The sequence below is a fragment of the Plectropomus leopardus genome, chromosome 15, assembly GCF_008729295.1.
Source record: "Plectropomus leopardus isolate mb chromosome 15, YSFRI_Pleo_2.0, whole genome shotgun sequence".
In the NCBI taxonomy this organism is placed as follows: Eukaryota; Metazoa; Chordata; class Actinopteri; order Perciformes; family Serranidae; genus Plectropomus; species Plectropomus leopardus.
This window is the reverse complement of record NC_056477.1, coordinates 17310418-17337901: the sequence shown is the minus strand read 5'-3', so window position 1 is coordinate 17337901 and position 27484 is coordinate 17310418. Positions and strand designations below refer to the sequence as shown.

At 37.6% G+C, this 27484-nt stretch overlaps 1 protein-coding gene across 1 annotated transcript; it reads right to left on the bottom strand.

Annotated features, from left to right (window-relative positions):
* Positions 1–1599: 1599 nt before the first annotated feature.
* On the bottom strand, positions 1600–27484 carry hcrtr2 (hypocretin (orexin) receptor 2). Its single transcript, XM_042502043.1, has 7 exons — positions 27268–27484; positions 14023–14201; positions 8470–8713; positions 2784–2899; positions 2439–2659; positions 2071–2192; positions 1600–1769 (listed from the first exon to the last, which is right to left on the bottom strand). The coding sequence occupies exons 1-7, from the start codon at positions 27482–27484 to the stop codon at positions 1600–1602; spliced, it is 1269 nt and encodes a 422-aa protein (XP_042357977.1).

Genomic DNA, 27484 nt, shown 5'->3' with positions numbered 1-27484 from the left:
TTTTTTTTAAAAGTTTAATTTTAGGTTAGTTTATTTTGGTCATTTTCAAACTTTCACAACTCAAACACACACAAGAAAACAAAATAACAATAAAAAGCTTTGAAGCAGTGACAAACCAAAGCAAGTTTTGATGACCAAAAAAGAGTAGTCTGAAGTAGTAATAATTCTGCACTGGCCCCCATAGATTTATAAGACTATTTTCACGATACCCTCTGTTTTTGCAACAGGACAGTGTCTCCTGCGCTCTGAAGCTGTCAGTACAGCTGACTGACAGGAGCATTTCTGTGCGTGTCACTCAGGACCTTTGAATGGATCATTTTGCTTTTGTACTGTCCATAGTGGTCAAGTGTGCAGCCACAATAAAAAAAAAAAACAAAACACAGAGTCCACCTATCTGAAGTTCAAAACAAGCCCAGCGTGAGTTGAGTTAAAGAAAGACATAACAAGGTTCACCAGGACACATTCATGCAGGTATCGTGTTGAATATTCATTAGTCTGATTTTCTTGATGTTTGACCTGGCAACATTTTCATACTGTAAATGCACAGAACCATAAATTTGAGGCATTTACATTGACGACTGACATACTAAAGATAGACGTCTGCTCATGAGAGAGACATACGAGTGTGATCTTTTATAACTCCTAAATTCCACCGGGTCCGTCAGCATTGCGTTACAGCTACGGCACAACCTGCGGAGCTGATTGCGGATGTCCGTCAGCGTCTCTTTACGGCCACAGCACGGCCTGCGGAGATGATTGCAGATGTTCTAGACAATGCTTGTGATTGTGAATGTCAATCTATTCCATGTTTAACTGGATTTTTTATACTGATCTGTATGTATGAACATGTTTTTTGATTGAAACATGGCCAAAATTCTTTTATGTACTTCATTCGTGGCTGTACAGTAGGCTACAAGACAACAAAGTGGGTAAAAACATCAATAAACATAAAGGAAAAAGACAGAATACGAAGCATTTATATATGTAGCCGACTCAGCCACGGTAGAATAACAAAAATCAAGGTAAATGATGAAGTAAGTCAGCGAGCACGACGCTCTGCTATTGAAACACTCACAGACAACGTCTGTGAGTGTTTCAACGTCACAGATGTAATGTCATTAACACGCTGCTGGTGGAATCGGGGTGTAAGAATTAAGACTGCTCTTCTGTGGTAAAAATAATAATCAATAAAAACAGTAAACCAATAAATATGAATAAATACAGCTACTGAAAGTCATACAATGAAAATATTCCATTTACAACACAATAACTTTACCCATATCTAGTAATATACATACATTATGGGTTATTAAATACTAAACATTCAAATTATGTCCTCTGATAATAAATAAACAGCTTATGTAAATTACAAATGACTGCCATCTGAAGTGTTTGTGATCATGTAAAAGAAGTGAGGAGGTTTTCAGTGGTCAGTTCTCTAATGCTCTTAATTTCCAGAAAGTGATCCCGTGAAACCAATCATAAAACAATTTTTTTGAGACCTTCTTTTTCATTCCAGTGTCTGTTTTTACAACCAAGTTTCAACATTTTTACTGCGATGATGAGTGTGTCAGAAGAACTCCCAGCTGGATTATAAGATTACACTATCTGATCTGATATCCGTGACACATTGTCCATGTTGTTGACTTGAGTTGACAGGGATTTTCGGCTGTCTGTGCTTGCTCTGGGCCTCGCCCTCTGTGTTCGATTTTCAGCTTTCCCACAACAGTGGCAAGAAAAGGCTGCTTTGAACTCTCCGCGGAACTTTCCTGGTGAAAAACACAAAAATGAAATCCACTCATAAACAATTCACTTTATAGTATGCTTGTTATGGAAAAGCTGACAGGCATTTCATTATCGGGGCCATAAAACACCTAAAAACATGTTAGTCATAAAAGAGTTTTTGGATAAATATAACGTTATCACAGATTTATATTTGCCTATGCACACCATATTATCAAATGAGGAATTTGAGCCATAAAGCTGCGTTGTTGTGTCCAAGCTGTCCATTAGAGGGCAGTGATGAACCCACACATCTGGTCTAAATAATGAAGTATGTTAAAAACTCACCGCTGAGGAAGTTATAGATGATGGGATTTGCTGCACTGTTGGCATATATGAGCCAGTGAGAGAAAGTGAACCATGCATAAACTGTCTCTCTGTCGTTGGTCTTCTTGAAAGTCCCAAAGACTCTGCAGGAAAAGTATAACATGTATCTCTTTGAGATTAAATTTTGCATGCTTTTAATGCAATAAATCATCGTTTTTTATGACCAGATTGCAGAAAACAAGTAGCAATTCAGTACTTTCTATATCAGTCATTATTAAACATGCAGATACTAAGGTACACTCCTAATGTGAAACAGAAATGCAAAATATGTGCCTTGGTTTTATCACAGCTTTTGGTCCTTGAGGCTGCAGCCCTTGAGATATTTTTACCTCTTCATGACATTGAGCACGCTGATTGGCAAGTAACAGAGAGCGAAAACAAAGAGCACCACCATCAGCATGCGAGCCGTCTTGCGTCGGGCTCGGACCTGTTTGATCTCAGCACAAACCGTGCTGGTCCTGACCCTCATGGGCTCTCCCGACCCTGCAGCTGGAGCTGAGCACTGAATAGACCTCCATTTTCTCTGCAACACTGATGTGCTTCCAGGAATCTGTTGATCAAATATGTGCATATTTAAGGATTTAAAAACTTTCCAAAGGAGGATCAGTTAAAATATGGCTCTTTAAGATCTGATGTACCACTTTTGAGGAAACGCATCATGCTGAAATACACACCTGTTGACACCAAAGTTTATGACATATCTGGATATATGCCAGGACCATGAGACATAACGGTGCAAAGTATGTGACGATGAAGAAACAGGTGTGATACACCTTTGGGTAGATCTCAGCTGTTGAAAGAATAGAAAGCATCATTATGACTTGACTGAAAACTGTCTGGATAGTAACTGTTAGCTGAGACTCCCACCCCCTCAGTTACTGTTGCTATGCCTGTAAATCTTTTTAAGTAGTGCAGCATACTTAAAATGATAATGTGGCAGATTATCACTCAAAATAAGCAGTCGTGACAACAGTAGCTGGTAGATTTTTGATCAAATTTAAACTGTATGTTCATATATACAAACTTTATATTTTAAATAGAAATTAGAGATAGGAATCACTGTTATACGCTGTTTAACTTAAGTTTGAGTGAAGTAGCTGGAGTATAAGCCCTGACACAAACAGAATTTAGGACAGACCTTCTACACAATGGATGCTCCCGTCCTAAATCATTTTTTTTTTTCAAAGTTATGTCGGCCCACTGGGATCTGCATGCCCTTTGATGGAATGTGCACAAATGGGCTAATGAATGCAAAGTGGGCAGCCGTTAAAAGGTCTGGTGTGTAAAGGATTAAGGGGCATTTATTGGTAAAAAAAATGTTTATTGTATTCATAACTATATTTTCATTAGTTTATAATCACCTGAGCTGTCCAAATCTACATATTGAGTTCTCGCATGAAGTCCACCATGTTGTTTCTACAGAAGCCCACAACTGAGACTAAACCCTGGCTCAAATCTGGCAATCAGTGTTTTTGCTTTAGCCGCTGTATTTCTCCTACATGCTCGACACTTTGAAGAAGTTTCAGTTTTGCAACCTCACCACTCGATGTAACAAATTCTGCAAAGTAGCCCTTTAAAATGATTTGATTTTCTTTCGCTTCATCAGTGATGATAAATAATGAGAAGTCTAAAGTCTATGAACACTCTAAGTAATCAATGTTTTATTAGACTTTGTAAAAATAGCATTTCCTTGATATGATTGGTCTTAAAGTTGCCAGGTTTCCTTGATTGGTCTCTCAATATTTCTGAAGGTGAACTCTTTGGTGTTCTTCATTGGGGCGTTAAGGACATTTTTGTTAAAGAGTTCTTTGAAAAATAGGTTTTTAAATGCAGAAAAAAGGGAATTTCAGGTTTCAAATTCACTCTATGAGTACAAAGTCAGTCAAATCAAATATGTGCTGATAACATCTTAACAGTATTACTGAAAGTTAAGGGTTAGATGCATTGTTCAGTAGATGTGAGTGTCCCTGCTTAATGATGCACCCTCTATCATTTCAGTTTAGGAGATTGTCATGAAACTGTTGAGCCAAAATGGCCAAAAATATGTGCAGATAAAACCAGCTGATTCACACCTCTACGAAAAAAAAAGTTACAGTATTGATGCATTACTCTGCAGCAGATTTTCTTATTACCTGCTGGGAAATAACTCCGAGGTGGAGAAGAAACCTTTTCAAAGCTTTTCAAAGTTGTATTAAGGTTTTAAAAAAGAAAAAACAATTAAGTCCTCCAAAGACATTCGCCACTCATACAAGAAGCATTCTCAATTTTTTGGCGTGCAGTGACAGTCTTTATATCTGTGTGTTTCACATCATTATGCGATGTGTCTTTTATTTTCACAGGGTAGTGTTATGGCAGTCTTTAGAACTGTGTGACAGAGCTGTGACCTTGTGTTAAACTAAAAGGATAAAGATGTCAGCAAGTCTGACACAGTTGATCCATCTGAGGCACCAAATGATAAAAGGAAGATAAAAATCCAGGGATCATAGTGATTTTGTTTCAGGACTAAATCCCTGTCCATTATAGGCCAGGAAAAATTCTTTGCAAATTGAATCATTTGTTATTCTTTGGCTGCTTTGAGATTCTGAAAATCAATTAAAATGGATTCTTCTACAGCACAAAACACTTTTGTTTTCCAGGTCCCTTGATGAAAAGTAAAAAATATATACTGTTAATAATTTATGATTCCTTATTATACTTGAATCAAACACCCTTCCAGTTTAATAGTCATATAATCAGAATCCCAATACAAGCAAATTATGCTTGTTTAAGAACTTACTGTTTTAGTTTTGCATGGATAAATCTTCTCCAAGTAAGGAAATGTAGTTTGTAGTAATGGTTTGCTGTATGACACATTCGCGAGACCTTAAAAGTTTTGGTTTCTAGCAAGGATTGTTTATGCATGTAGTCATTGTGCTTCAGGAGCTAAATCTGTTTAATTTGATTGGAAATAGGCCTTTGTGGGGCCCTTGGTGATAACTTAGCCTGCCTTTAAAATAATAACAAAGTGTGGCTCAGATGACCCCTGCTCAAAAGTGTTAAAATGTAAATGCCTTTTTTGGGGTAATTGGCCCTGTGTGTGTAGAACAGAAGAAGGGATGCATGCTCAAAGCTAAAAAAAAAATTAATCTTCTCTGAATCATGCATCCACCACTTTGAAATCAAATGTTCAACATCTTGACAGTGTTGTTAACGCTTGACAGTTTGAATTTAAAGCAAGTCAAACTTTCATGGTCAAAGATAAGAGGGAATACACTCCTTTTAAGCTGTCAGGAGTCTGGTAGCAACATGACCCAGTTGTAGACACTGCGACATGGTTGACTGAGTTAAAAGCATTTAGTGAATATAAAATTCATTAAACGGGAGTACAGTTGGCAATTTGCTGGCAGTCAAATCAGGCAAAAACATTCAAAGGCACTGAGGCAGGCCTGTGAGGCTTGTGAATCAGACACACAGGAGGACGCTGGCAACAGGTAGTCTGGCAGGTTGTAACACATAATCAAGACAGGAAACCGCCTTTCACGCAGGTAACAGACAAGAGTAGAAATAGATGGACCTATAAAGCACAAAGGTAATGAAGACAATCTGCAAAACACGGGCTGTGTGAGCTTCTGTACGTAAACACTGGAACTGATAGCTGATGAGAAGCAGTGAAAAAGGCAGGAAGCTGAGTCAGGAGGAGGCACAGGTGGATGAGTTAATGAATGAAAAAGAGGATGCACCATGAAAAACAAAACAACTTGTCCAAGGTACTGCAATCACACCTTCGCTCTGGAGACAGGATTACAACAGCTCATGCATTTTGGCTTGACATTAAAAATATAGTAACACTCACTTCGTCTGACAAAGGAGAGGGTGCAATTACTGGCAGGCAGTAAGAAACACCTCCGCCTAATAATGCATACACTCTGTAACTTTATTTTATTTCTGGAAATGTATGAATGAAATAGTTTTATCAATACTTATTTTTGGCCATTTTGGCTTGATGGTGTATTTTTTTTTTTAACCTTTTTAAGGGCCAGTTGCTGTGGTGTGTCATGCACTGTTGGCCCTCATCTGCCCTTGTAGGCTTTTTTTCCAGCCCATTCAGCATATTGAATCGACAATGGTGGAGCCCATTGGTGAATGAAGTCATTCTGATTGGCATTTTAGCTCAGCACAGGAGGAGAGAAATGAAAGTGAGGATAGTAAACAAAGAGCTTAAGTCAGTGAGGTTGAAACAAATGTTTTTCTTAAGCCTTTGAGCTCTTAAGCAGAAACATTTTCTGATGGTTTGTGTTATTGTGCACGGAAAATATGCTTTTTTCTTTCAGTACTGGATTGTGTTATTAATATACCAACTGTCTAAGTAGAGTCACCATGGTTTGACCTTTTTTTCTTTCCTGTTTTTGAATGATACAGACGACCAACATCTGAAGGCATGAGAGTTATTTCCTCTCACGCGTGCACAGAACATACATGCTGGTTGGCCATCGGTTGTAGTCTTCGTGGTGTGTTCAGGTGCAACTTTTTGATCAAGACAGCCGGCCTTCTTCAGCGCAAGTTCTTTAATATCAGTTTGGTGTGTCAGGGCTTTAATAATGACCTAAGCTGAAAAAATAGAGGATGCTTTACTTGGCAGCTACAGTCACCTCTAACAAACAATGTATCCACCCCTTAACTCTCATTAAGATCACATCATGTCAAACTATGATCAGTTTTATCAGCACATATTGTAATTGAAAAATCTTGCAAATTTTAAACAGCGGTATCAAGGAAATGCGTCTCCTACTGAGTCTATTAAAATATTGATGACTCAGTCGTTCATACACTATAGACTTCAGATAATTTATCATCTTTTGGTTGAACTGTCAGAGAAAAATATGTTTTTGTATAAAAGTACTTTGCCTTAGAGTCATTACACTGTCTGGTAGTCTTTGCTTTGGCTGTACGAGCTCCTGTCAGGAATATGCAGTTCTCACCACTCAGGGAGAACTCGGTAACCTTTTAAAACAGCTTCAGTAATAACAGGCCGTGTCTTTAGATAAATGAGGGGTTACTCATGTAGGAAGTCTGCTGCTTAAATTAGAGCAGATAAACACACCGTTTAATCTACCTCTTACACACTTGTGATTTGGGTCGGCCCTGTCTCATAGAAATGATGTATATGTAACTAATTTAAAACAGCAAATACAGGGAAACATAAATCAGAGAAAATTACATTATCTAATAATATAATGAGGAAATGTTGCTAATTAACATTTCTGGCAAGCAGTGTTAAGGAAGCTACTCTGCTATTACTTCGCACTTGAAGAAGAGGAACTACAGCAAAACTAAACTAGGAAGAAATCTAGTTTGATTAATGAAGCAACTTAGAAAAAGTAGTTTAGACTACTTCATGGCTCCACACTGACAGTGTATGGATTCACGTTATTAGAAATAATGGATTTTATTTGTTTTTCGCCAGAAAGGTGAATCTTGCAATAATCTATCCATTCATAGTGACTTCACCCTTTTTTAATCAGCATTTTACCAAAGTCAAAATCTTTCCTCAACCTCGATCAGCATTCTTTTGTTGTCTAAACCCAACCACAGTGCAGCACATAAATGTGCTGCTGCATTAACACAAAGAAGCTGTGTCTCTGAACATAATCCAGGCAGCCATTATGTTATCACCACAACTTAATTATAAAAACAATTTAGTAATAGATATCATTTCTAGGAGACAGGGTTATTTTGGTTTTGGAGAGGTGATAAAAATAAAACTTATCACACTCTTTATGTGCCGCATGTTGCTTGTTTGTATTACAGCCCAGTGCACATTATTTCAGCATGTGGACTTGACAAATAGAAAACTCCCCAAAAGCACACTAAACTGTTACTTTGAGTTATTTCAAATGTTAACGTTTCAACATCCTCAGTTCTAAAGTAATTTTTTTCCAGGGACCTTTGGGCATCTATAAAGTAGAAGATAAGGTTTTCATAGCTTTCAAATCAATAATCTGCCTCTATTACTTTAATCTGATGAAGGTGAGGAGGTTGAAAAGCTTTTCTTTTTTGCAAGGTTCTTCTCCTCTTATGATTTTAATCGGAGACTTGCTTGTATGAACTTCAGCAAAGTCATTCATTTTACTTTATTAGTCCCTATTAACCTTGTTGCCGTTTACGGAAGCAAAACGACATCTGTCAAATACACCCATACACCGACAGAGTAAATATTGCTCTTTTGAGGGTTGTGTCCATTTACAAAAGAAAAATGTATCAAACTAATCCTTTAGCTGTTTTGAATAGTCGTTTGATGTCAGTATCACCTGTGCATCTGGCGACAAGTAAGTGATCTGGCATGATGTTGTCATGCGTTTGAGGGGATTTCTGAAAACTAACCTCCCCAGTGTTCTTCGCACACTGTGAACAGGCTGGTCTTGTTAGTTAGTTCAGGGAGCAGGCTGCTGCACTCCATCACAATAGCCTGAGGGATCATGATGATGCACGACACAACCCAGATGACAACAATACTCTTGCGAGCCCTCTTGGCTGTGCTCTTGAACATCAGAGGATGGCAGATTGCATACCAGCGGTCCTGGGCAATGCAGCTCAGTGTGAGGACTGATACAGAAACAGAGATGGTCTGGAGAAAAAGAAAAGAAATTCTAGTTATGTCCAGACAAAATCATTCTATTTATTTTAGGATTTGCTGTACTTTAAAGTAAGAAACCAGAAAATAAATTCCACAGCTTCCTTTTTTTTGTACTTTGGCAGTACATCCAACCAGTCTCATATCAGTCTCAAGTTGTTTACGATGATGAACTAGTCAGGATGACGAGCTTGCAGTTGAGCTTCACTGAGACAATTACTAATGGTTTGTGCAGAAATTCTTCAGTTGTGCAACCAGTTGTTGCATCAGTTGTTCAGGTGGCTGGTGCAGGTGAAGACGCTGGATGTGGAGTTACTGGGTTGTCGTGGTTACACATGATCTGCAGTTAAGAGGCCAGTTGCATGTACCATTCGAATTAACATAAATGACATTGGTTACGCCTTATTGTAGTGAAATGATGGGCAACATCTCTAATGGACATTCCTACAGTCAACATGCCAATGGCAAGCGTCCTCAAAATTTGCCACATCTGTGATATTGTGTTGAATGGTCAAACTGCACATATCAGAGTGGCCTTCTGTTATGACTATCCCAAGGCACACCTGTGCAGTAATGATGCTGTTTAATTAGAATTGTGACATGAGGTCAGGTGGAGGGATTATCTTGGGAAAAGGAGAAGTGCTAATTTACACATATGATAACAAATTTGTGAGAAAATTTGAGAGAAATATGAGCACTTGAAGTCTTGGATCTTTAACTTTACCAGGTGAAAATGATTATAGTCAAAGTTAGTGATGGACATTGTTTCAAAATTTGTAAATGCTGGGGATTAGTGATGGACATTGTTTAGTGATGAACTTCTGTCAGATCACGTCATCAGTCTGGCTTTATATCTTACATTGCTATAAAGTAAGTTTTGCCCACAGCCTTCCTATTTATCCATTTTTGTTTTGTTTTTGTTTTTTCAGTTGCAGATGAGAACAGTGCTTTTGCTTTTTAGACCCAAGGTATTTAAAGTAAAACAGATAAACCAAAGTGTTCAATTTGTTTTGTTTCTTAGAAGATTAAATTCCACGGGAAATGTCACAGTTCAGATGGATCTAAAAATGCCTATTTTCAATTGTCACACATTTTGTCTTCAGTAAGAAAAAAAGACTGCCAAAACATCCTTCATCTATTTGTCAACATGATGAATCTGGCCATGATGGGTGGCATCAGGGTGTTCACTGCCACAATCGTCTTCCTTGTGTCCTTGATGGAGAACAGGCTACTCTTATTTCTCTATCTGAATTACACACCTGCTCTTCTCTTACGGAGACTTTAGGAAGTCAGTCGTGAGAGATGAGGCAAGATTTCAATTATGGACCGCTGAAATAGGACTAACATTAGATGTGTAATTTTAATGCATGAAAAACATCTTATTCTGGAGATGCTGCCCTCCCATTTCCAATTGGTTCAAAGCAGCGGCATCAAATTCATAATAAACCTGTGTGAAACGCTTAGCTCCATTACTTGACTAGTTCAGCTCAAGGATACCATTGGTGAACTAAATCACATTCGCTGACTAATTTCTTTGATTAAAAAGGTCTAAACAGAGGGTAAAAAACATTACCTTGTAAGCAGAAAGAGACAAATCCTGGTTTAATTGTCCTCTGCCTGACAGAAAATCAATAGTACATTGAGGGATGTGTGGATCTTGTATAGGAGCCTTGAAATTGGAGGTGACATCAGTAAATGCGCTGATTGTGACTCAAACATAGAGACCCCAGGTAGTGGATGAGCCTGCAGATATGGTAATCAAAAGCAGCACACTGTAGGCGCAATATGATCTTGTGATACCTTGGAGAAAAATGAAAAGATAAGCCTGGTTCAGGTATAATACATTATATATGAGCTGGTAACACATGTTCATAACATGAGAAGGTCATATGACCTGATCTCCACATCCATCAGATGGAAAAGACAGTTTCCAAGCTCTGTCAGTCCTTGATGTTGTATGAAAGAGCTGGTCAGATTTTTAATTATAATGTAGGCACAGTGTTGCCACAGGCAACAGATATTCATATGTGTAGACAGCAAGTTAAAAGATAAAATGATGGAGTCGGAGTGCTTCCTTTTTTGCTGAAACAGATACAAACCATGGCTCAAAACTTATGTCCATACTCATGGACTCATGGTCGACTTTGAATGCAGTAGAAAAGTCAAAAAATGTGTTTCCATAACACTTGTCCTTGACGAAAAACATGAGATCAAGGAATGTGAAGGACAATTCACAAGGACTTAGGAAGAGACCACAGTGGTGCAAATAGAGTCCGGCTGCATTTGGCTCTCTTATTATGGATGTAATTTACAAGGATCTGCTGTGGTAAAAATACAATGTTCCTCAGTTTAACTTCTAAACATGCTTTGTAGATACTTTGCCCTGTCTGTTCTTATCATGTTATTTCATGCAGGCTTTACAAACAAAAAGCTATTACGTTATTAACAAGGTTGGAATCTAAATTCAAACGTGCATGCCCAGGCCTGCAACTCATATGCGGATGTGTTTTAAATGGTTAGGTTTTTCAATGAAAATGCATTTGGAAGTACTGAGCATACAAATGGATAAATGAGACTTGTAATATAACCCATTGTCATTCTGAAGTTGTCAAATACTGCTTTTTGTCACAAATTCAACATAAGATGGAGTAAGTAATGAATATTTAAATGATCTTTTTGTGGGTGCCGTATTGATTTTGAGCGAATCTCTCTAGTTTACTACAATATTCATTTAACTGCAATTACAAACCAAAAACTCAACCCATGTGGCTGCAAGTCAACATTCATTCATGACACCGTTTCCTCGAACATTTCAGAAATTCTTTCAGGAACCAGTTGTGTCTTTAGGTGTACATCATACTATATTGCAGATGGAAATAGCAGCACAGTTTCACTTCTTGGGGATGATCCCCCCTGAGGCGATAAAGCGCAGCAGCACAGAAAACCCAACAAAATGTCACATGAAATGCAGGAAGAACTGAAGTAATTCCCAAGTGGGAATTCATTTGGGAGAGAGATATCTTTCTGGGTTCATGAAAGTAGAATGAGGTTGCCCTTATGAATACTGTTGCTGCAAAAGTTACAGTCTAGTATAAGTACACATCAGCAAACAGGGCCAATGTGACCGTGAACCACTTCAAATAAGCTGCTAATTCAGTGCCATGAGGTGTGATGTGTTTGGCAAACTGAGCAGCCAACACAGCAGAAGAGTCTGTCTGGAATAAATTCAAGAATGTGTTGTTCACACCAAACCAAACTTTGCAATATGATGAGGGTTTTCACTTTGATATAGGTGTGTGTACTGCGTTTGTAGGATTTGTTGTTTGTGTGGGATTTGTGCAGGATAGTGTAGGATTCGGGTCCACTCTCTCAACACTGATGAAATGTGCCCTGCAGTGTGAAATGTATGATTCTCTTTTGGCAGATGTGTTGGCATAGCGGGGATGATCCTGCAGTGGAATTTCAAATATTAAGAAAGCAAAAGACTTGCTCAGGTCATTCATTAAATCAATATGGGATAGCATCAAAGGCTTCATACAGCGCACATCCCATGGAATCTGACAAAAAATGACCCGCATAGATACAGAGAAGAAAAATGTAAGAATAATGGACACATGGGTCTTGATGACCTCTGCTGCCGTCTAGAGAAGTCAGGCATGGGGGAGGAGGAGGTTCACCTGGGCAGCAGGGCTGGGAAGACTTTAAAGCTGGCCCCTGTCTCTCTCCCCTTTGTTTGGTTTGCTTTGTAACATTCACTCATCTTTGCACAAACTTGCTTTTTTGACTTTGACACAATATTGCCTTATTTAGGTGAATAGTTATGTTACATTATTTTCAGTTTTGGCTTACAACACATCTGCATTCTTTCTCCATCCTTGGCCCAGTCTCATGTCTTATTTTTACCTCTTCCCCTCCTTTCGTGGTTAATCTTGTCCCGCTGAGCAGAGTTACAGTTGCCAGTGATTGAAATCTACCCCCATGAAGGGGGACAACCCTTCAAGACTCACATATGTCGTCAGTTGTCATCAGTAGTCTTTGAGTGTTGCTGGACTTTGCAAATATGCAGTCTTCTGCAGTGCAGATTCCTTTTATGCGGGCTACAGGCATCAAGTTGTAAAGCTGTTCGTGATTTGTTCACAACCTAAGTTTCATGTTATCAATCAGTGGAATTGAACAGAAGGCCACTTTATTGCCAGACCACTAGCACTTAATAGGCAATGTTAGCAACCTGTACTCCTGCGTGGATGCATTAAGAGACCTGGATACATCATTTTAGGAAAAATGGATTTAATTCCTGTCAAATTTGCTCACTGGGGCATGAAATCTAAAATACTCAATTTCCTTATAAAATGACCCTGATGATCGGCGCTGCTTCTGCATCATTGGATTTAAAAGCAAGGGCACCTGAGACTTTTGCCAGCCGAGCCAGCTACTTCCAGTTTAGTGCTCCACTAACTTGAATGAGGATGAAATGATTTAATATTGTTATCAGACCGAATGTATTAAAATTATGATAATGAAACAAGTCACATTGCGTGGGGTTGTGAGGCTCAAAATTGTATCCACTGATATCCAGATGTCTCTTCACAATGTAAGTCAATAGGAAAAAGTGTTTTTAGGCTCAAAGGCATCACGTGACAGACTTGGGAAATGTGATTGCACTGTCTATAATTGACCTCAAGGCCTAGCCCACTTCCTGGGGAACTGTGCATACCCTGTCAGTCTGCACTGATGGGACCGTTAACAATAACAGCCACTTTGCTGCTGAACTTAACGTAAAATTCGTGCGTCATTTGCCATCGACCTGGAAATGTGTCCGAATGCTGGACTATCATGCACAAATCAGCAAAAAAACATGTAAAATTAGGTATTTAGCTACCGATCTGCATACTAGCAGTATCTTTCTGTATTCTATTTATTCTATTTAAAGAAAACAACCATGATAAGTTAAAAATTAAGATAATGATGGTGATCTTATTTTGAAATCTTTATAAACCCTGAAAATATATTTGTGTGTTACATTTTGTGGCTTATTTAGCCATCTTGGCCATGATTTCCCATATATACTTGTGTTTAAAGGGCCTTGTATTTCGTCTTACTCATCTATCCCAACAAGAATGGGGACACCTTACCTGTTGACAGTAACCCACAAAACATAAAGGTAAGAGCTAAGTGATAGAGGCAAGGGCTGTGTTTGGATTGGACCTTCAGCTACAGTATGACGCTTGTATTCATAAATCTTTCTTGAGCTTTCTTAAGTTTTATAGATTAGGTCAAGATTTCTAGTCAAGTTGATCTCTTACCTGCAGATAAGGCACAACTTTGCAAAGAGTCTCTCCAAAGAACCACGTCTCTGTGATGTCTACTACGAGACTCGCAGGCAGGCAGATGATGGTGACCAAGATGTCGGCGAGGGAGAGATTCACTATGAAGTAATTGGTCACGGTTCGCATGTGACGGTTTTTCCACACTGCAAAACAAACTGAAAATGATGCACTATTAAAGACCGCCCGAGGAATCAATTAAGGCAACACTTATCACAGGAGTGCAGGGTATTTAATGGTAATCGTCGCTGTCTTGAAGTCATGCTGTCCTTTATAGCATAAATTAAACATCTTTGTTTACTACTGTGCTCCCAGTGGCAAATGAATTAATCAGAAATTTACATACAGACAATTGAATGTGTTAGTATGACAGTACGTGCTGAGACTGTCACAGTACAGTGTAATCTCTTTCATAGAGGTGAATTATGAGAAACAGCTACAACACAAATATTAATGCAAATAAGACTAATCCAGTGTCCTAAATTGGCAAATGCACATAATGGTTTTAAAGTCACATCAGAAATCTAAAAACATTTTCATAATGTCATATCTGTCATCATGGATGTCAAAATGCATCCACATCGCATTGATTTAGATTAGATTAGATTAGATTAGATTAATTTTATAATCCACTTTAGTGGAAATCTGTCTCTGGCTTCTCTAATACGTTAAATTACAGACAAAAGCAAATTGTTAGATGCATTACACCATACAACAACAAACAAATTGTGCAAATAGACAGAAAATGGCAGCAACAGGTGAGGATATGGAATAAAAGATTTATTATACATGATCTGGCTCGCTCGCAGGCCCTGAATCAGCAGCTGGATAGAAGCAGTTCAGAGTATTTCAAATTCAGAGTAATATATAATATACCTCAAATTTAATCAATACAAATTAACCATAGTATTTTTGCTTTTAAAACTTCAGATTCAGAGATTCAGATTTATTTACTCTGGACCATAGATGCAGGCAGCAATACAGAGGTAAACAGTGAGAATAGATCATTAACACAAACCGGGTCATTTAAAGAGGGGCGAAACATTACTCAACAAAGCACCTAGTTTACTTATTGTCCTGATATATTCATCTACAACAATTTAAAAGTTAAAACATGGATGGGTGCTGTATTTGGCAGGTGCTTCTTTCTATTCACGACAATGTGTTAAACAAAATGTGAGTATTTTGAGTAAAATATATTCTGCCCTGGTAACTAGACTCCATAACCAACTAACAAAACATTAAATATTTTGCATTGTTGTGTGTTTCAAAGAAACAGCACGAATGTTAACTAGGTAGTTTATGTTTTCTAGCTAATGTGCTGACAAGCTTTGAGCATCAATAGGTGAAGCTCACATCTTGTCATAAAATTTGAAGGTTATATACAGTGAAATGAAAAAGAAGATTAACATTATTCAACATTCAACATTATTCTAGCACTTGAACTCAAATGGGTTTTAAATTAGATAAGACAATTTCTCCTGCTTTTTTACAAGGTTTCATGCAGTAAATTCTGTATTCTGCTGCCTTCTGGCTCTACCATTGCAGCATATTTATTTAAAAAAATGGCATCATTCTGAAAGTAGGGATCTTAAGAAAATATTTTTTTAATAGTTTGAGTATCCCTTGTCTGCACTTCACAGGTTTGTACTTAGAGGTGTCTGGTTAAAATGCTTTGAAGTGACCGGTGTTTGCAGTCCATCACATATTGCTTTGGAAATATAAAGTATCAATGCAACGTTTATATTATGACCTTGACGCTCTGAAAAGAGACTTGATTGAGTTTGTTCAATTGTAGCTGAGAGTAGGCTACTCAGGAATGATCTGGGACCACGGCAACAGAGCTACAACAAAGTCTGATGGGGCAAGAAGTACATCTATGGTATAATTGTATCTAATTTATGTATAAATGCCTGTTTGCACCATAAGATCTTAGCTATTTGACAAGCTTGGTGAATACAGTAAGATCCAGTTGTAATAAACGAATTGGTTTGTTTTAAAGGATGGAGAAAAGTAACGTAAATGTTTGTAAACAGATTTTTCCTTCTCCTTCACACAGCTGAAGTTGGCACTATCTTGTATAATTTCAGTGGAGCACATCACTTTCTTGTAACTGAAAAAATTGTATTGTGTAGATGAGTACAAAAAGTAGAATTTTTGTAATTGTATGCAACTGTGGCATAGCTGTTTTTTGAAATTATTGAATAATCATTACTTACTACACGGCTTAACCCGTCTGCAGTGAGAATTTATAAAATGAAAAAGAATTTGGATGCTGGGTGGGGAAAACAAAGATGCGTCTGAAAACTAAGTGTTTTAACTGATGTGTTGTGGTGAGCAGCTCCTGAGAAGGCACCGTGGTTGCTGAAGTGGCTGCAGGACTGAGAACCAGTGGTGGCAGAGTGGAAAATAATCCACTGCCTGAGAGTTGAAACAATGCAGAGGACCCACACAAGTGTGGGCACCAGGTGTTCCAGTTATTAAGAGACGGAGAGAAGAGGCCTTCTTGGGAGAAAGAAAGTCTTCAGACTTCAGTTAAGTATCTCTCTGACACAACTCTACCTGCATGCTGCATAATATAATATCTGACTTGTAATGAAGTAGCAAGGGCAGGGAAATCCACTTATAGAGAGTGCAGGGTGTGGGAGAAAAAGTTCAGATATTGTACTTTTCTGAAAACATACATTGCATTTGTATGATCTCAAACATATTAACGTTTCTGAAGTTCTGATTACATGTGCAGTATATGAGCTGGCTTTTGTCAGTAAGAGGTGGAGGGGATTGTGTATGGAGTGACATCTTGGCAAGATGCTTACCAAGCAGCAAACAACTGCAGATCCCTGGGGGGGCGATCAAGATTAAAAAGTTACATTTTGGGGGAGCTGTCATGTTGTCCATCTCTATATACAGTCTATGGTCTGTATTTGTGCTTGTGATGTTTTACATGCTTTCTACTAACCATCACAGTAACATGCTATTTTTCAAGACCATGAAACTGCAGGAAGTAGAATTCAGCAATCTTCTTTTAGTTACACCTGTGCTTGCCTTAAAATGCCATGTCTGACTATTATAAAACAATGCAAATTTCAGTCAGTCAGAGAGAATCGTTGAGGTGAATAATGTGGGACAATATTCCATCAGAAAATGTTGGCTCTGTTTCTCATTGAGATGAATGCAGAGCAAAATCTGTCTGATTGCACCCTGATACTATGTCATCAAACACAACAAACCAATAAAAATGGTCAAGAGGAAAGCTTGGCTGCACCAGTAGCAGGAGAGTGAGAAACATGTCAATGAAAGCCCTTAGAAGAGGTCTTATCAGGCAATAAAAGCGTTAAACTAAACCTTTATTGTCATTGCATGTTCACATACAACAAGATTTACTGCCCCTCACTGCTGTGTTGATGAACTAAGGGTGCGCAGGGCACTAAAAGGGGCAGTTCATCCCAAAATCAAAAATACATATTTTTCCTCTTACCTGTAGTGCTATTTATCAATCAAACCCAATAAAAACCCAGTTACTTAAGATAATCCAAGGCCTTGTTGTGATCAGATTCATGTAGGAGCTATTTCAGGGTTACAGTTTCCGGAAATAGACATTGTTGTTGACTTAAAGGTATTTTTTGGTGCTTTGAGCACCACAAAACGAAAGCCATTTAGTTCCATCATATTGAAGAGAAGGCAGACTCTACAGCCGAAATCTACAACACTCAGCAACTCACACCAAAGCAATCTAGAGTGATGAATAGTTAAATATGAGGAAAGAAATGTATTTCTATTATTTCGGGTGAAGTGTAGTGTCTCTTCAGGCGCTCTTCTTTTATATTTGACAGTCAGTGGAGTCTTGTGTTACTCTGTTACTCAGCTACTCTGTGCTTGATTGACTGCTATCTGATTTAAATGTATTAAGTGTTTCTTATGCTATCTTTTTTCTTCAAGCCCCATATGTCATATCATAATTATAAAATACAGACCTGCAGAGGATTTCATAAGTAGGATGAAAAGTATAGACTGTGGCTGTAAGTACTCACAACATCAAAGACAGCATCAAATCAAGTGAAAGGATTTTTTTTGAACACATCTGATCAGCACTGGTAATATGAGACGTTGCTATAATACCATGATTCAATCACTGAATCTGCAATGAACATCTAAAGTTATTAAAATATGAAGAAAGGTAAAATCGTCGCTGCAATATGAACAAACAAAGTGGCTACACTTCCTACATTTGTGCACAATGGCTACAGTACAACAGCTACAGTAAGCTACTGAAGCTGGATGCACGCGTTTTTCTTCTGCTGGGAGAAAGATGGGAGTTAACTCCTTTAGATCCACCACGCATCACTCAGACCTCACCACGCTGCTACAGAAACCTAGATGGTACAGGCACTATCACAAAAACACAGACAAACTAGACCATGTCTCATCTTTCAAAACCACACATGAAAGAACTGCATATTATCATAAATCCATGGATGGTTGCAGCCACATTAATGCAAGCGAAGACAGCGTTCCCACCCGTATTCATCATTCAATCAGAAGTAAAAATGTGACACAACTGTGCTGTTTCCAGTTGAATTGTTCTGTTTGATGCGCTGTTTACTGTTTACTATTAATTCTGTTCAATTTTGGTTCCTTCCTATTTGTTTTGTAAAATAATGATGTGGTTCACACTTTGAAAATATTCCCTCAGTATTTCCTAAAGAACAAATTTTGTGGGTCAGTTTCTGTGATGTGTGTTTACAGATACAACATCTTACTTAGGACTATAGACTACTTTCCTGTAACTATAATACAACCAAGGGGTAATACTATTACGTACATGCTTTGGAATAAATGTTAATTGTAATTAATGGAATGTGAATACACATTTAGTGGTGGACAGTAAGAAAGTACATTACTGTACATTGTACAATTTAACATACTTTTACAGTATTCCCTTTATTATTACTTTATACTACAGTACATGTCAGAAGGAAATGTGCTCCTTACTCCACCATATTTAATTGACAGCTGTCGTTACTTTTTACATAATCAGAGTAATGCCAAATATAACTAATATTCAACAGCATCAGAAATGCTCACAAATATGTGTTTTGGCAGAAACTCGATACTGGCGAAGTTGCTACTGCTCAGGCTGGCCCCAACGATGTCTCAAGCACAAGACAGCAGCAGCTGTACCTGGGATATTTTGGCTTCAACTTTGTACAGTGAGGTAAGTGGAGACACAGACATATACATAGACATATACACAGACTATGCAATTAACTTATAATCGTAATGTATTTTTAAAGATTAAAATCACTTTTACCAGCTACAAGATTATTAATGATTGCATGCTTAATGCGTCAATAATTATACTCCAATGAAATAATAACCATTATTTTGAAATGGGCCATTCTGCACAGTTTTAATTTTGGTACTTTATTTTGATGTTAATACCTCTTAAACACACCTCTGAATTGAAGACTCTTACTTGTAAGATATTATTTTGACACTGTAATTTTTTACTTTCATTTAAAGGTCCAGTATGTGGGATTAAGGGGAATCTATTGGCAGAAAGGGCATATAATATTCATAACTACGTTTCATTAGTGATAATAAGAATTGCCGTGTTTTCGTTACCTTAGAATTAACCATTTATGGTGACATATGGAGAAGCCCTCTTCCTTGGATTTGTCCATGTCATTTCTACAGTAGCCCAGAGGGAGCAAATAAAACACTGTCTCTTTCTAGGGTTTGCGTTGTTTTCATTTTTGCAACCTCACTGCTAGACTTCACTAAATCCTACAAACTAGACCTTTAAGAAAAAGATCTTTTCTTAATTCTTTCATCACTGTTGAAGAAGTATCCAAATATGTTGTGAACATCTGCCACAAAAAAACTGTCAAGACAAAAAGTTGAATGAGTTGTTGCAAAACCACCTTTATGTGCCACCAAAATAAGATTACAGGAATGTGTCAACTATCATCAGTGTATTTTGACATGTCATAGACAGGTGTAACAAGTGTTTCATTTAGGTGTGCCAGTGTCCTCTGGTATTGTTGTCTTACTGGAATGAACAAAACTAAGTCGCAATTACTATTAAGTTACACCTGTGCTCAACCTGCTGTGACAAGTTGAAATTGCTGTGAGAAAGGCGAGGCTAACTGACGTGTAGCTAGTTTTCCTGTGAACAAGATTACACAACTGCTACTCACTATCAGTTCAGATGTCATTTTTTAGCCCTCAGATGTATCCGTCTATCAGTCTTTTTTAACATGTTTACCAGTGTGCTCACATGGGCAGTAGATGATGAGGGACTGGTCAAGGAACATTAAGGGGAGAGACCCCAGCTGAATAGGAGAAAAAAAAACCAAACTAATAGATAACACCATGAAACCTCCCTTGTTAAATACTTACATTAAGACAATTATCCAGAAGTTATCTGAAATATTTAATATGGAATATTAAATATTCAAATGAGGGAATATCTAAATAAATTTGCATACATTTAAATAACAAAAATCCTAAAGTTCAGAAGTCTTGTTTCGAGTCAGTTTTTACAAAGGGATTTTGCATTCTTTATCACTCCAAAAAAGCTGAAAATTCTGTCAACAACCATAAATCCCCCACAAACTCCTCTATTAAATCCCTCAGTATATCAATAGGAATAAAGCAGTAAAGTGCTGTGATTGTGACTGCCACTAAAGCTGAGATTTTTGGCTCATTTTGAGAAAACAGCCTTTAGAGATAAGCATTGTCAAATTCCATACATTTTTATGCAAAAGATAAGACACTAGGTTTAAGATTTTAACTAATAGAGATCAACAATCAGCTCCTTGGTGATGCTGACGTTGAGCAGTATGTTGTTCTCAGTGCACCACTCAACAAGATTGTTGATTTCCTCCCGGTATGAACTCTCATCGTTGTTTGTAATGCGACCATTGATGATGCTGTGCTGCATACACAGTAGAGATCTCCTGATGTCTGGGAGTGCAGTCATGGGAGTACAGTGTGAACAGGAGGGGGCTGAGCACACAGCCCTGGGGGGCTCCGGTGTTCAGCACTAATGTAGAGGAGGTGAGACTGCCAATCCTAACTCTCTGTGGTCTTCATGTGAGGAAGTCCAGTATACAGTTGCAGAAAATTGTACTGAAGCCCAGAGCTTTAAGTTTTGTAATCAGCTTCATGGGAGAGATTGTGTTGAATGCTAAGATGAAGTCAACAAACAGCATCCTGATGTTGCTGTTCTTATTCTGAGAACATGTTTAAATTATAAATAAAAAGATTTTTTAGAGTCAATGATTTTACAGTGTCCTATAGAACAAAATGTATTTACATGTGTCCAATTATGACACCGCCACAAAGGTAACAGGAGAAACATATGTATTGTATTGTTAGAGGGTTCTTAAGTGAGATACTCTTCATAAAAAAGTCATGAAATCTTTCTCATACTTTTGCTGTAATTTTTTGCCACCCACCAGTTTGCACTGTTCAGGTGTGCTGCTGCACACAGGGGATGGGTTTTGGCTTTTGGGAAAAAAAGGAGCTGGGAAATGTTTGGAGATGGGGTTTTAAATTTTTGTTTACAGACGAGTAGACACAGAGGATAGAGGTGGAAGGCGACAGTCTGTCATGAAGAAAGACCTCAGTCTACAGTCTAAATAACAAACTCATCAATATTTAGTTAATATTATTAAAGGAAAAATCTCCTGTTTAATTGACATAACACTTTTGTGATGTGCTGTGGCTCACAGTGACATTTATGTAAACCTACTTCAAAGACATATCTCTTCTCTGATCTCCTGTTATTGTGGTCATAATTAAATTAATGCAGTTTAAACCCAAAATAAACCTAAAGGCATCAGATGCTAACGTGCTGCAGGCTGAGTTAGATGATCTCATCATCTATAAAGTGCAACAGGTGGTTGTCAGCCTGTAGCAAATGGCAATTTAAGTGGTATACCATTAAAAAAAAATATCAATAAATTACTCAGGATGTACAGTATCACGCTAAGATTGTGCTGGGGGCTCATCAGAGGTTACCAATCAGATACCAGGAGCTTCTGCTGCGCAGCACAGGCTTATCTGCCAAGCAAAAGTCTCCAACTGGCACCTGATTGGCGCCTCTGGTTCCCCCCTACTAAAATGATAGCATAAAGGTAATTAGTTTTTCCTTTTCAGCCTGAATTACTGTGTTAACTATTTTTTTGCCAATTTCAAAATGAATACTAATGTCACTTTGTGACTGTTGGAAGTTGAAATAATTTCACACATAACACCATGTCAACTTACTAAGTTGACATGGTGTTATGTGTGAAATTATTTCAACTTCCAACAGTCACAAAGTGACATTAGTATTCATTTTGAGTTGTGTTGGTGTGTACCTGATGAATTTAAGTCCAATATTCAGTCTTTTTCAACACTGTTTTTCATCTGCACCAACTCAGGAGGGAAATATGTCTCTTTAACTGCTAAATGCTCCCCTGTGCTCACCAACCAGTTACTAACTTTCTGGAAACCAAAACAGTGGTTTTGAGCCGTAAAACTAAAACAGTAAGCTGAAAGATGCTTTATTGCTCCATAGAGCAAAAGGTGTAGAGTGAGGTGATAATTCCCTGTGGGTTTGTTAATAACAGCGATACCTATAACTTACATGTAGTTATTTGACTCATAGTTAAACTAGAAATATACATTTTCAGCAGTTCTAAAGAATGAAGTCCATGTAGACGAATATTAAAAACCCTTAATTGCAAAGGAAGTTATGTTGCACCATCTGATGTTTACTGTAAATATAAGATGTGCATGATGTCATAAGTATATTTTTTGTCTTCATTCTTCTATTCTTGGGATGTTGTTGAGGGTCCTGCAATCTGAAGGGGCCCAGTGACTTTGGAAACTTTTATATCAAAAAGCACTAAAGCAGTGGTTCCTAACTGGTCCAGACTGATCCAGATTTCTCTGTAGTCATTAGTTTAAGGTCCACACATTAGATACATTTCAACATGTTCAATTGTATATCACAAAATGCAAATAACATGTTGGCTTAGAACACAAAAATAGAACATATTGCAAGAATAAACTGAAATTATTGATGAATTATTAATTATTCAAAATCATCAACCAAAGTTAGCCACTGTCTCCCAGATGCAAGCACAACATTTAACAGAGGGCAAACCTAGTGATGTTATTGGTCCTTTGTCCTCCTCTACAGTGATACAAACATTTTATCAAGAAATGTAAAGACAGGCTGCCTTTGATGTCAATGCACAATTAAAAATGTTGTCATTTCCTGTTATGGTGAAGGACTTTTCTCTTTTTATCCCTTTTGTGTCGTCTTTGACTTACTAATTGCACTGGTTGTTCAAATAAGCCCAGTTTCTGTTAAGATAAGGTTCATAAACGAGAGTACAAGTGCTCATTTGATTGAAAATAGTCACCTATCTTTAATATGGAGACAGTTGATGTACTCTTGGATAGCTTAAAAGAGGTATTTGACCGATATAAAAGGTGGTCCTCCCATAACACTAGACTGTCTATGCAGTCGAAAGACACAAAAAATGTTTAATTGCTTCTACATGGCAAAAGAAAATGGAGAAAAAGGATGCTTTAGAGAGAAAACCTACCAGGATGCACTGCTCCATAACAGACCAATAAACGCCCCTGCAGGTGGGTGACATAATTAGACCTTCTCTGTTTTAGACAATGGCAGTCGGCTGGTAATAAACAATCTCGAATTACAGTTGAACAGTAAGCTTTAACATGTTTCTAAAAGAAACATGCAAAAAAATATACAACGCTGTAACAGAGTCTTGGTTTAAATTTGATCAGCGCTGCTTAGTTTTACCGTTTGTTCTAATTATTTTCGTTCTGTTGTCATTGTGCAGGAAGCAGTGTGGCGCCCACTTCTTGTTCAAAAACTCCCACAATTACGGCTAAACAAGGTGTTAAAATATGCTTCTGAAAACATTTTAGGTGAGAAATAAGCAGTGCACTAACATATTCTTTATTTATATTTGATCAGCACTTGCTTGTTTTACAATTTGATTGGATTTCGGTCAGACTTTGAGTGAAAGAGGGGCTGGTCTGGCTCTTGATCTGCTTCTATCCGTTTTTCCGCTTTTTTCCGAGGCGGCGGGCAATACAAAAATGCAGAAGAACAGCCTGTAGTTTGAGCGTAACTCCACCCAATTACACCGGGGTGGGGGTGTGATGGGGGAATCTAGGCAGTGGTTAGACGGACGGAAGTTTACTACAGTTCATCTACATGCACTACCCACATTGTTTTGATACAAAGCTGGTTGAAAGTCAGTAAATCGTCCCTTTAACTTGGGAACTTTGAATGCTATGAATGGTGCTGCACTGGTAAAAGTCAGAGGAAGCAAGCAGAAGGCGCCATGGAGAAACATCATGATGTTTAAAGCCCTGAAAAGGCCATGCAGGAGAGCCAAACATAAGTGGAGAAAAACTAAACTTCAAATCCACTATGACCTAAATAAACAAAGCCTTTGTAGATTCAACTATGAGTCATGCAGCAAGACAGCTACATTTCTCTGGGATGATTAACAGAAACAATAATACCTGCACTCTATTTGCCAAAAGCTGATAAATCCCCCAAAACAAATAACCCCAGAAATCCTTTTCACAGAGAAATGTAATGCATTCTCTGCCTTTTTCGTTAAAAAAAAAAAAATCAATGCCAAACAAACAGAAATAACCTGACTACTTTCACAATTAAATATTATTGACCCCAAAAACTTTAGGAAACCTTGAATCATTGACATGCTGTCTCACCTTCTGACTTAAAAAAAACCCAAACAAAAACAAAAACTGCAAAAATGGATTAGTGAATGGCTTACTGCTATCAGGCACTTTCCCAAAGTCATTAAAAGAAGTTGCCATGGAGCAGCTCTTAAAGAAGAGAACTCTGAATACATTTGTGGAAAAATAAAAAGGCCACTCTGTATAAGATTATTGAGAAATTTTGAAACAACTCAGCAATTTTCTTTAACTCAGGTGACAATTTTTTTGTTTCTTCCATTAAATTGTAAGAAAACAGAGAATATTGTGTTGGTAGCAAAGAAAAGAGAATCTGTATTAGTAAACAACTCAACTCTTGAACTTTAAAAACCAAATACCAAGTCTGAAATCTTGAGTTTTGTAATAGACTCAGATCTCCTTTTTAGCAGCCTTATCAAAGCAATTACTAAAAGCTTTTTATCATCTTAAAATTACAGCCAGAATGAAGAGTTGGTTGTAAAATGACCAAGAGAAGCCCCGCCATGCTTTTATCTCTGAACTACTGAAATGTTCTCCCCAAAGGGACCAATAGACAGATGCAACTCATCCACAGCGCTGCTGCCTGAGATTTATCTTCAACCAAGATACCAGAGCACATTACTCCAGTTCTCAAGTCCTTACACTGGCTTCAAGTTCATTGCAAAATGGATTTTTTAAAAGTGCAGCTGCTACTCTACAAATCAATGGAAGGTTTAGGCCCTGATTTTCTGAAATGATTAAAGAATATAAACCAAGTAGGGCATATTGATCTGAATACAGTGAAGCAGCATTTAGCCATTTTGCTGCTTGCAACTGGAACAAACAGATTTAGACGTGCTTTTAATATAACAATGTGTAACAGGTGTTACCTGGCAATTTTTAATGCAGGTTAAAAACATTTTTCAAACAAATATGACCTTAAGAGACCTCCATTTCCATTAAGTTTTAGTCTATGTATTTTCTTTTTATTTTCATTGCCTTTTCATGTTTTGTTTTGTTTTGTTTTATTATATTTTAATCACTACTTAATTATATGTACCTTGTGCTTTCTTTCATATTTATACATGGATTTTTCTTTTGCTTTAATCTATGGAAAGTTCACTGAATTGCTCCTGTGTATGAATTATGATAGAAATAAATTAGCTATGTGTTTACAAAAGGTATTGACTTATTATTTTCATGTTTATGCAAACAAAAAGTACTGCTTATTTTGTCGTTTTTGACATAAACCTTGGCGAAATGATCTCAGTGTGTGTATCAACACCTTTTGGACATTTTCAGCACATTTTGACCATACCACAATTTTGATAATTGTGAAATTTTGGCCACTGTAGTTGAGATAAATCTCATCTCCATTCTTATACAGCAAAGACTTTATTCACCGTGAGAGAATATCTTTATTTAAAATCTTTAATTATTTAGCTTTTTGTTGTATAGGATTCATCCAAATCAATATGTATTTGGAACTGTTAAATCAACTTTTCATGTACTTAAACATATTACACTTCCACAGTCTCACAAGCTGGGGCAATACATCTAGTTAAAAAGTCAGAGATATTTTAAGAAGTTGTCCTCAGGGATGTATTCAAGGTTCCTGCTGAGACAGCAATTATCACCAAAATGTGTGGGAAAAATAGAGGAAATGGTTCCAGTGAGGAAAAATAGCTCCAGCTGATGAAAGGGCGGAGGAACCCTGCTGTGAGATGAACAGCTGCATTTGCTTGAATTGATCAAATTTAGCAGGTTGTAATAACTGTAAAATGAGAGCTTTTCTGGGCACAACCATCACTGGTACAAAAAATGAAAATGAATTCTCGCTGTGATGCTTTTAATTTTTATTTTATTCTTTTCATGTTTTATGTTTTGCTGTTGTTAATGTACTATTTTATCTTTTATACTCATATGTGCAAAGCAAATTCCCTATTGGGGCAGGAAAGATTTTATTCATTCACTACTTGACAGTAGTTTCTCAAGCATCACAGTCATGGTCAGTGTGAGTTAAGTTAAATAAAAAACAATCTGAAAAGAGAAATTGATGGTGAACAGATAAAATAAAACGGAGGCAAGATGACAGTATGGTGAATTTTGACACACATTCTGTGTGTGCATAGAATAACGTCTTGCACTGAGAGCAGAGTCTGACTGTGAAAAAAGTGATGGCATAATTTGCACAATCCATATGTTCAAACGCATCTTCGTGGTGTGCAATTTTGAGCATTTGGAGCTGCACTTGGCTGCACTGAGAGAGGCACTCTGACTTGATCCTTCTCCATCAGGGGCTACTGAACATCAAAACAAAAAACTGGACTATTTTACAATTCCCTTCGTTTTGGCCTCAAAATTCAATTAATAATTGTATAACAATTGTAGCAAATATGCTCATTCACATTCTCAAAAAGTTGCCCAAAGTGCACGCCTGGATACGCATGAATGGAAAAAAATAAAAAAACAGATCCAACTTACCCAGCGAGTTTCCAATGAGTGAGACGAAGAACACTATAATGTAAGCCACGATGAGAACCCATTCATACTGCTTGGGGTGTAAGTACTCCCTCCAGATGTATCTCAGAAGTTCGTCGTCCTCATCCACAGCGGGGTGCGGGTGTAACTCCGTGCTGTTGGCCACATGTGCCGAAGATAAACACTCCTCACAATCCCGATTCCCAGTGATGCCAGACAT